The sequence below is a fragment of the Nematolebias whitei genome, chromosome 1 (genome assembly GCF_014905685.2).
Source record: "Nematolebias whitei isolate Nwh7 chromosome 1, NemWhi1, whole genome shotgun sequence".
NCBI classification, from domain to species: Eukaryota; Metazoa; Chordata; class Actinopteri; order Cyprinodontiformes; family Rivulidae; genus Nematolebias; species Nematolebias whitei.
The window spans coordinates 58,639,504-58,651,308 of NC_056498.1; the positions used below are offsets into that span (position 1 = coordinate 58,639,504).

Sequence of the window (11,805 nt, forward strand, 5' to 3'; positions counted from 1 at the left end):
GTTCAGACGTGTAAATATATACATTGTACACAACACAAGATTGTCAATTTTAATATTACTCACGTGATTGGGACAGTACATGACACAAAAGAAAGTTAACAAAAAAAATTGGACAGCCGCCACCATTTTGTAATTTTCTCTCAATAAGCCTACACTGTATCTCCACTCAAAACAACTATATTTCCCAGAAGCCAACAGTGGAAGCCCCGTTACCTTCTGGGAAATGGAGGGAAAGTTTCGATCTGATCTGAAAAAGTTCGGTCTATATTCATACAGTGACTTTGGCACCAAGCAGACGCAGAGATTCGCATGGAACAGTCTGGGAACCGGACCTCAAGATTCATCGGTGAATCTGAGTGCCGCCCGCCGGAGGTCTGGTGTTCTCGCTGGAGCCCACCAGGACTTCCCCCAACCAGATTTGGACTTAATCGAACCACTGTCTGGTCCTGTGCTGGCCATCTGAAAGTTCGGCTCCCTTCAAAATGTGTTTCGGTACTCAAGGGCTGCACAGAGTCCACCGGAACCGGAGCAGAACCAGACCTCCAGACTCATCAGTGAATCTGAGTGCCGCCCCACAGCCCACGAGGACTTTCGAGCAGGGAGGCACTGCTGGAGGTCCAGCATTCTCTCCAGAGCCCACCGGGACTACACTCCACCGGCAGGGTAGGTTTGCCAAAATGCAACAGTCAGACCAGAACTGAGCTGCTGTTCTGCAGAGATGATGAGTCAAATCTAGTAGCTTCATATACAGTACTGTACATATGTTGTTAAAATGATGTAGGTTTAAGAGTTTAGAACATTGCAAGAGTGTGGAAAGGTTTATAAAGCCTTAAAATATATTTAAATACTAAAATAAATATAATGTCGCTAGTTTGTGGATTTTCACTTACTGCACAGTGGGCGTGGGGTCTGGAACGTAACCCCCGTGATAAACGAGGGACTACTGTATTTATTGGTTCAAACGCAAATAAAAGTTCATCTTTTCAGAAAGCCCTTAAAGTCAAACTTTTGAAAGGATTTTAACATGAAACAAAAATAGTGATTAAAAAAAAATTCTAATTTCTTAATATACTGCTTGTTTTACTAATTTGGCACAAATTTATATATGTAATTTTAACATAGACAGATTTTTCTGTCCATTTTTTTCCATAACTCCAGTATTTGGTCAATCTATCCAAAACTTTGGGGAAGTTGTAAAATAGGGGAGTGGTGGCGCAGAGGTTAGAGAAGGTGGGCATGTGATTGGAAGGTTGCCAGTTCGACTCCCTGTACCGACAACATTCATCTATCCATTATCTTTTACCCGCTTCTTCCATTTGGGGGTCACTGGTGCCCATGTCCAGCAATCAATGTGCGAGGGGCGGGGTGCACACTGGACGGGTCGCAAGTCCATCACAGGGCCACATAGAGACAAACGAGACAAACCTCTCCTTTGAATTTGCTTGATTAATGTCTTGATTTTTTTTTAATTTTTTTTACTAAACCTGTTTTATAAACTTCATAAAATAATCTACATGGATTAAGGAAAAGTTCAAAGCTAATTTATGAACAAGTTACAATTTGAAGAACTAAACAATGACATACAAACTTATATATTTTTTATATACAATAGTCCCTCGCTACGTCGCGATTCGTTTATCGCAGGGTCGATATATTGCGGATTTTCAAAGTAAGATAGGACATGACACAATTGGCTGATGGATGTATGAGCCATGGGTTGTTTATTTATAATACATTATTTTAAATGATTTTGCACCATGTGAGAAATCCACAAGTGGACGGAAAAGCTCTCCCATGCAGCTGATCAGCTGATTTCCTTCTCTGTCACGCACACACATTTCTCCTGCTGTGGCTTTGTGAAGGGCTAACACTTTGCTGTCCAGATGCACCAATCGACTTTTGTCTTCCAACTTAAAATTCAAAGTGAATCACATCGTAAAAATTACCATAATCACAAAATATAAAAGTAATTTTAATTATTTTAGAACTTCTATGTTCAGTTGTTGAAGTGTAATTGATCAAGAAGTACATTTCTGCTCCGTGCAGAGCTGAAGCTGTGCGACATCCCTCTGATGTCCTGCTGCACTTCTCTTCTCTCCAATTTAAATTTAAATACTGTAATATTTCAAATAAACAATCCATAGAATCAGTTTTGTGTTGTGTGTTTCCTCGACTGATGAAGCCTTCCGGATCGAAGGCGAAACGTTTCAGCACAAAAAAAGAAACAGTCCAGATGACCTGACTGAAAAATTTTGGATTTTATACCTGGATTATTGAGCATGAACTTTGTTGTTTTCAACCAGTTTGACAAGACTGTCAACAAGGAAGAGGGCCGGCAATGGAGGAGGGGCGTACCAAAGAGACCATCTAATCACAAGCAGAACTGGTTTGTTCCACTTTGGAGTAAGCTGTTGGGGGAAGAATCAGTTTTGTTGTGTGTTTCCTTGACTGATGAAGCCTTCCGGATCGAAGGCGAAACGTTTCAGAACAAAAAAAAGAAACTGTCCAGATGACCTGCCTGAAAAATGTTGAATCCATAGATTGTTTATTTAAAACATTACAGTATTTAAATTTAAATTTCTTATTTATGGTATACAAGGAGGGAGATAGGGAGTAACAGGTGATGAGTGAGTGTGATTGCAGCCTGGCACATGTCATGACAAAGTTTATTGAACTTGAACTTGAACTGAACTCCGACTACTATGTCCTTACTTGGTGGTTTTTCACTTATCGCAGGTGGGTGTGGTCCCAAACACCCACGATAAACGAGGGACTACTGTACATATACTGCACTGCCAAAAGTATTAGCTCACCCTTCCAAATTATCAGAATCAGGTGTTCCAGTCTCTTCCATGGCCACAGGTGTATAAAATGAAGCACCTAGGCATGAAGACTGTTTTTACAAACATTTGTGAAAGAAGGGGACGCTCTCAGGAGCTCAGTGAATTCCAGCGTGGAACTGATAGGATGCCACCTATGCAACAAATCCAGTCGTGAAATTTCCTCGCTCCTAAATATTCCACAGTCGACTGTCAGCTGTATTATAAGAAAATGGAAGTGTTTGGGAATGACAGCAACTCAGCCACGAAGTGGTAGGCCACGTAAACTGACGGAGCGGGGTCAGCAGATGCTGAAGCGCATAGTGCAAAGCGGTCGCCAACTTTCTGCAGAGTCAATCTCTACAGATCTCCAAACTTCATGTGGCCTTCAGATTGGCTCATGAACAGTGCACAGAGAGCTTCATGGAATGGGTTTCCATGGTCGAGCAGCTGCATCCAAGCCATACATCACCAAGTGCAATGCAAAGCGTCGGATGCAGTGGTGTAAAGCACGCCACCACTGGACTCTAGAGCAGTGGAGGCGCGTTCTCTGGAGTGACGATTTGCGCTTCTCCATCTGGCAATCTGATGGACGAGTCTGGGTTTGGTGGTTGCCAGGAGAACAGTACTTGTCTGACTGCATTGTGCCAAGTGTAAAGTTTGGTGGAGGGGGGATTAAGGTGTGGGGTTGTTTTTCAGGAGCTGGGCTTGGCCCCTTAGTTCCAGTGAAAGGAACTCTGACTGCTTCAGCATACCAAGACATTTTGGACAATTCCATACTCCCAACTTTGTGGGAACAGTTTGGAGCCGGCCCCTTCCTCTTCCAACGTGACTGTGCACCAGTGCACAAGGCAAGGTCCATAAAGACATGGATGGCAGAGTCTGGTGTGGATGAACTTGACTGGCCTGCACAGAGTCCTGACCTCAACCCAACAGAACACCTTTGGGATGAATTAAAGCGGAGACTGAGAGCCAGGCCTTCTCATCCAACATCAGTATGTGACCTCACAAATGCGCTTCTGGAAGAATGGTCAAAAATCCTAATAAACACACTCCTAAACCTTGTGGACAGCCTTCCCAGAAGGTTTGAAGCTGTTCTAGCTGCAAAGGGTGGACCAACATCATATTGAACCTTATGGATTAAGAATGGGATGTCACTTAAGCTCATATGCGAGTCAAGGCAGGTAAGCGAATACTTTTGGCAAGGTAGTGTAATTTAGGATTTGTTGGACTATTTTTAATTTAAGACAAAGTTTCAGAGATTCACCAAACAAAGCAAACTATTTTGAAATGACGTTGCAGACCTGCTACAAAAACTGTCCTTTTGAGCTCATGTTCCTTTATAGTTATGTGTTGCAAACTATTTTTGTTAACAAAAAGTAAAACAACAATAAATAACATCTGTATTTCCATAATCAATGGACTAATCATTTATTTTGCTTTATCTCCATTTCCATCTCAGTGTCTTCTTCTCCCTCCACCCCTCCGTCCTCAACTCTTCTTTTATCTTACAGAGTCTCCTTTCTTGTCAAGGTGCAATTATTTGCAATTTGCCTAAGTCATCCATTTGCCAGGAAGCTAAGCATGAAAACGAGGCAATTTGGTGTAAAATGGAGGCATGCGGGCATCAGAGCATACAGTAAATCTGAGTGTGTGTGTATGAAAGAGAGAGAGTGTGTGTCCAAAGGCAGAGGAAGGTCCGGGACCTGGCAGGGGGCTGTGCAAAGACTGTCATGCAAAAGTGAGAATAAATGTCATAAACGCACACACACTGAGATAAATACCTGAGTCTGCCCGTGTGTGTGTCTGAACCTACCAGTCTGCACACATGATGATATCAAAATGACCTTCTAGCGCTGAAATATCCACCTCACTGTCCCACCTGACCACCCTGTAACACACACAACAGACAAAAAGTTTAGTTTGCCCGCGTGGTGACAGAAGACAGCCAGCACTGATAAAACACCGCATGGAACAAACGCTCTTTGTCTTCGCCTTCTCTTCCTCCTCCTCCTCCTCGCTGCTCTTTCTCTCTTTACCACTTTGAGCTTCTTGCCGTCTGACACCTCACTCTCAGTGACCCCCACTGTTTTTCTGCCTCAGCGGAGACTCAGAGAAAGCATCGGAGAGGAAGACATGTCGTCTGTGAGGTAAAGCCAAGGAGCTTCTGACATGACACTTGACATTTATACCTTGTGAACACACACGCACGCACACACACAGAAAGCCCACCTTTATACAGGTTTCATTTCATCGCCCAGACTTTTCTATTCTCCCATTTTTTTAGGTTCGGATCATTCTCTAAGACTCTTGTTATACAAATCTACTGGCTTCATAAATATAATAACAGTAAGAAAATCATTATTTATGTTACATCACTGATTTACAACATATTCTTAACAAATCTAATGATTCACTCAAAACTTGCAACATCTGTGTCGTGCTGTGTGATAAATCTGCACATTTTAGAGTGGCCTTTTATTGTGGTCAGCCTAAGGCACACTTGTGCAATAACCATGCTGCCTAATCAGCATCTTGATATGCCACACCTGTGAGGTGGATGGATTATCTTAGCAAATAAGTGCTCACTAAATAATTTACACAGATTTGTGAACAATATTTGAGAGAAAAAGGCCTTTTGTGTACAAAAAGTCTTATTTCTTTGAGTTCAGGTCACGAAAAATGGGAGCAAAAACAAAAATATTGTGTTTATATCTAACAAGGTTGAGTCAGGTCCTCTGGGTGGATTCTTCTCTGTTGATACGTTTCGTCTCTTATCCAAAATACTTCTTCAATTTGACTGAAAATATCGTTTGGATAAAAGATGAAACGTATCAACAAAGAAGAATCTGTCCAGAGGAACTGACTCAACCTTGTTAGTTTTAACTACCTGGATTATTAAGCAGGCAGGACATGCTGCTTTTATATTTTTGTTCAGTGTAAATCAACCAAATTGCTCAGGGGGGCACAGTTACTAAAAGCCAACAGCTCAGGGGCTGGACATCCATCCAGCAATTAGTCATTATGAAAATAAACCAAGTACGACAACGATCGGTCATCTTTTAAATTTGTTCAGTTTGCTGCATTGAATCATAAATGCAACACAACCCAAAAGTGTAATTCAAAGAAATCACATTTCAACATTAATTTGCTTGCAAAAAGTAGCAATGTTCTAAAGTGAAACAATATTAAAAACAAAAATGACACATTATGTCTCCTATTTAACATAAATATTATTCTGCCATCTCTGATGGGCCAAATCTTTTCACTTTTCAAAATAAAAAAACATGTTGACAATTTTTGATGTTCGCTGAATGACCAACATTATAGTTAATGGTGGGTCCATTAAGAACCAGTTCTCATTTACAATGAAATGGCTGCACAGACCAGTTCTTCCTCAAACGGTTCATAAATCACAGGTGAAGCATCCACGTCCCGCTCAGATGTGAGCTTTGAGTGGAATCAAAAGAGGCGGAACAGAACTCAGCTGGGCTGACAGTGAGCGTGATGCGTGTCGCACATCTTCGTGTAATTTACTATAATGAATTAAATTAATTAATCCATCCTATTTCTGGTTAACTATTGTTCAAACTAACTGCAAAGCTGCTGTGCATCATCATCAATACTCCCTCAGTAATAAATCTGTTGTTTAATCTGGCTCATGGGCGACCGCACACTGATATGATGTTTATCAGAACTCACAGCGAGAAAGAGAAAAAGAGCGCGCAGCCTTGCAACTCTTGTTTCTGCTAATTTAGTTCTTATAATTAAACAATATTAACTAAAAAAAAAGATATTTGTAGGGCACGGATTAAAGTGAGGATGTGTGCCTCAATCTAACTTTATTCTATTTTCCTCCAAACTCTCAAAGTTCTCTCTGTGAGAATCCCAAAGAGACTGTATGAGCTGCAAAGCATGCTGGGTAGCGTTGTGGAAATTGCATTATATGTGCAATGTTTCTGACTGTTTATGATGTTTCTGGTTGTGGAAATGGGTTGTTCTTGATAATGTCCTGTTCAGTTTGCTTTAGAATTTATTTTGAAGTCTCTGTTATTGGCTGTAAACTGACTCCACGAGTCAGAGGTTGTTCCCGGTACATATAAGGCTGAAAGCACTGAGTGGTTTAGCATTAAGTATCCTCACTGAAGAATGTAGTCTCAAGGTGATGCTTGGCCTGGCCTAGCATTGTGTTGTGTAAAGGCTCCCACATACTTGGATGTATTGGCTCTTGTACACCATGATGGGCTGCAGACCAGCTCCGCAGGCAAGGGGCATTTACCTGTGGGACAAACTGAGGTTGCGCCTACGGGTGGCAAAAAAAAAAAGAGAGCTGCCAGTGGCCCTGGGTAGAGGCAGCTGGCAGCCCAGGAGCAGTGGCAGCGGTGTTCTGTGTTTATATGTTGTTAACAAAAAGTTATAAAAACTAAAAAAAAAAAAAAAAAAACAGGAGCGCCGACCCTGCATCCCACACATCAGACCGGCCCACCAGGAAATCTCCAGACTCCTGATTAGGCACTCTGGGCCTGATTTTAATGCTCTCATGACAAATTCCTTCATTTCTCACAATTTCAGTCATGGCATCAACGCACGAGGAGGAAGAGATCACTTGCCTCTTGGCAAAAAAAAAAGAAAAAGAAAAGGCCATTAAACCAGATCAGGGATGAAGAAGGGGAATTTAATACATTGGTGTTGCATACAAAACAGTCCGTCGCTGGTGTAGTGAACTAGGCCTCAGGTCAAATCTGGCCTTGAGGGGCCTTCCTGGAACAAGAACTGTATTTCATTGATTTGAGTCCAGAAACACAAATCAAGTCCATCCAGAAGACTTTTTAAGTGTCCTGCACTGATCAATTGAAAGAACACTCTCTTTTCTATTATCATTACTATTTTACAAATGTTTGATAATCAAAGTGTGTTAGTTCAAAACCATTTTTAGATGTTGAAGTGAACTACTCATTTTTAAATCAACTGTGAAACAGTATTAGTGATTTTAATCCTCATTCAAAGTAGAAATCAGGTTAATGATGCATTGTCTGATTTTCTGTCTTCAATGAGCAAGTTGTGTAAGTTGGTCAAAGGTCAAGTCTCGGTCAACTGCAAGTTTACTGAAAAAGAAATGTCATGTTTAACTTTTACAGCAAGATACTAGAGAATTGACTCCACGAAGTCTGAGTTCTTCATAATATCTTCTGTCTGTTCTTAAACAATCTTAATCTTTTTCTTTGACTCTTAATAACCTCTTACATCACAAAACACACCTCTGTTTTGGTCCATCGACCAATCAGAAAGTTCTCAAATGAACCGGAAGTGAGCTCTTTTAAAAGGTGCAACACTTCCTAGTTCACGGAGACAGTAGTTCTGCGGTTCTGAGAGCAGTTCCAGAGTTCAGAATGCTGGAATTCAGGATGCTGGAGGAAGTTCTGAAGTTCTGAGGTTCTGAGAAGTTCTGAGTAGTTCTGGGAAGAACGCTCAGGAGAACGCTGAGAGAATGCTGTGAGTTGGTTCCGAGAGCAGCAGAGTTCAGAATGCTCAGGACATCTGCGACTAAGCTGAACAAGAGAAGTTCAGAGGAATTATGAAGAAGTCTGTTCAGGATGATCTCACGACTCCGAACGGTTCCCTACTATCCTTACGGAGACGCTGAAAAGTGGCTTGAAGTGGAACTTTACGCCGGAACTGACATATCTTCAGAAAGGTAAAAAGTCGATCTTCAACCGCAAAGCGTACCGTTGGGTTAAGCTGGTCCAAAGGAGCGTGTTGTTCTGGTTATAACAGACAAATTCCCTCACCCATCTCTCTCAAGATAAACTTCATTTTCCATCTTTAAACTCTTCTATTCTGCTAGCAAATCATTCCAGATATTTTCAGAAATGTCTGTTGTGAAGCTTGAAGCAACGGAAAATCATGGCCGGATGATTTTCCTGTTTGTAAAGCTGATTGTTTTAACCTGTTGTTGTTGAAATCATTTGCCAAATTAATGTAAATGTGTGATGTTAAATTTTGATTCTGTAAATAAATGACCACGTTCATTTTGATGGGTCAAAGAAAATTAACGTCTCATGTTACATTTTTAATAATTCAATGCACGACATTATTCAGTCCAGAAAAATGAAATAATCCGTTTAATTTATGAATATATACAGCATATGTTCATCTACACTGGGCATTGTGCGACACTGGGCACGCGTACAGTGGGGAGGGGGCTCTTCTCAAAGTTTTCTTCTGTTTGCTCATGAAAATAAAGAATATTGAGATGGGCATGTAACAGAATTGTTTAGCTGACTAAAATAATTTGCCACTTCAATTGTTTTAAGGTCTCTCTCATGGATATTTTCTGATTGTTTTTCTTTATATTTATGAAATCATCAGCGGGCCAGACTTAAGTCACCCGCAGGCTAGAAGTGGCCCGCAGGCCACAAATTAAATAACCTGGTGTACATTATTTGCTTACTTGTATTCAAACAATTTATTTCTTCTCTTCACTGAGGTAATTGGTTCAGACGTAAAACAGTAATTCCTCAGCTGACAGATGTCCCATAAGTGCTACAAAAACTTCCATTTAGCCACAGGTTGGAACTACAAGCTGAACCAGAGTTCACCATTTACAACTGCCTGCTTTCACAAGTCCTCTAAACTTGATCTTTAGACAACTGTCCCATTTGTTCAGTTCCGCATTTGAGCAAGAAAATAAAAAATAACTGGTACTCTTTAGTTTTTACAGTTTTTTTTACAGTTTAAAGCTGTGCCATTAATATTTTTAACTATCAGCTAGCGATCCACGGCGCTTTGAGCCCAGTCAGTTTCTCCATTACTGACTGTGTTCACCAGTTGTGATCCAGTCACAATCTGTTGTCATCTAAATTTAAAACATTTAACTTAAAAGTCTGAGAATTCCTTGAAGGAATAACCAAACAGATAAAGTGTAATCAGTTAGTGCTTTGAGCCTACGTTGGGAATGAGTCTCAGCTACCACAACAATAAGTTCATGTTCATTTATAGGCTTTAATATTTCAATACTTCTGTGTACGTAACAATCTGTAAAACAAATATCACTTTTCTTAAAGTTTTTTGAAAGGACTAATTTGGTTAGTGAGACCCATTATTCTTCCTGCAGTAGGCTACATTAGCTGCTAATGTTTTACATTTTTCCTCGCTGCAGTGTGACTCTAAATTGTGTTACAGCTCGGCTGATGCGGCAGACTTTTTTTTTTTTTCCTCTTGATCGCTTTTTCTTCACCACTTTTCCTTTCTCTCTTTCACACTGTCAGACAAATTGAGGGATTATTAATTAGGCATTTTTAACACTCAGTAAACAAAACATTAGGCCCTGTTAGAAATACAATCTCAATTCGCAGCGGGGGGTTCCCAACACACACACACACGCAGACACACACGCACACATGCATGAATGTGCAAACGGCATCCAACGACATGCCCCTCCCCATCCATCCCCTTGTACAATCGCATCATGCCCTTCGCCCTCTCTTGCAGCGCGGAGATGACAGCAGGCATAATCTGAAAAGAAAACAATCAAAGTAATGTAGCCTAATTATACGTTTACTTTTTCACTCCATCTACCACTCATGTAAATATGTGCAGGAGAGAGAAACAGCGAGACAGAGAGATGGAAATATAAGAGGTAGGGGAGCAAAACAGGCAGTCATTGGAAAATGCTTCGTTTTTCCAGACAGGGACAACAATTAACTTCATTTCAGCCTGTCCTTACATATGAGGTGTGTGTGTGTTTTCTGGACGAGCGACCCTTATCTAAAAGGGGCACATTTCTTTGATAATCCCATGCACAAAAAATAGACTTTGCACTTGAATGATTAACTTTACAGCACGTTGTTTAAGAAGGTTTTTACAGGGACTTTTTTCTGAATCTGTTGGATTCCATTGTGTATTTTAGCCTGCGTGTGCATAATTTATATGACATTTACGCACTAGAATAGTGTATGTTAAAATCACCGCAGCCATTTAATGATGAGATGAACTTAATAAAAACAACTCCACTGTTTGCAAATGTCAGCTAACGATTACTGCAAATACTGTTCAGGACGAGGTGCAGGAATCTAAAATGTTTATTGTAATTACAAATATTTTAAGCACGAAATGAGCAAAAGACAGTGCACAGGTCAAAATATGGCATTTATCTGAAGCTTGTTAAGGTTGTTATAGGAGTAGGAGTACACTATATATACCATTATGTACCAGTCATTTAACATTCTACCCCCCCCCCCCCAACACAGTGTTTCACTTTAACACTGTTCTTTAGGAGAAAATATTTCTTTCACATGAAGCAAAACAAAAATCATTCACTAAAGAGTCACTATCTTGAATAAAGTGGTGCCAAAAATACGAAATACTAAAAAAAGGGGTGATTACTGAATTCAAAAATGTTCAAGACAAAAAAAATTTGAGCCAAATAGAAGTGAGGTGGTAACAAAAAGCCCAATGCAGAAGTGAAAACATTTTTTCCTCACCTTGCAGATACATGTGTTGACCCAAACTTTCCAGCCTGCCTGTTTCTCTCCATCAACCTTCGGACATCTGAAGCATCACGGTCAAGGATTCATTTTCTTTTTTTTTTTCATTTAGCCTTTATTTATACAGGTAGTCTCATTGAGCCACGAGAACTCATTTTCAAGAGAGACCTGTTTAGGGAGCAGATTGATTCATTACAGACATGGAAATCACGACTGGAAATTTTTAAGATACGTCACTGTAAAGAAAAGTTTTAAGACTTCTTGCAACTACAGTTTTGCAAATATAGTTATTTAAATCCCATGGTGGGACAGACTGGAAGGAGGGAATGTATGTATGCATGTATGTATGTATGCATGTATGTATGTATATATGTATGTATGTATGTATGTATGTATGTATGTATGTATGTATGTATGTATATATGTATGTATATATGTATGTATGTATGTATATATGTATGTATGTATGTATGTATGTATGTGTGTATGTATGTATGTAT

The 11,805-nt window shown here is 40.2% G+C and overlaps 1 protein-coding gene across 1 annotated transcript in view; it reads right to left on the reverse strand.

The window, feature by feature from the left end:
• Nucleotides 1–11,805, reverse strand: part of camkmt (calmodulin-lysine N-methyltransferase) — a 133,033-nt gene that overhangs the window by 23,721 nt on the left and 97,507 nt on the right. The window contains exons 7-8 of the mRNA XM_037697436.1: nucleotides 11,303–11,369; nucleotides 4,636–4,710 (exon numbers count right to left, since the gene is read on the reverse strand). Coding sequence (XP_037553364.1) covers nucleotides 4,636–4,710; nucleotides 11,303–11,369 — 142 coding nt within the window. The remainder of the gene's footprint in view (nucleotides 1–4,635; nucleotides 4,711–11,302; nucleotides 11,370–11,805) is intronic.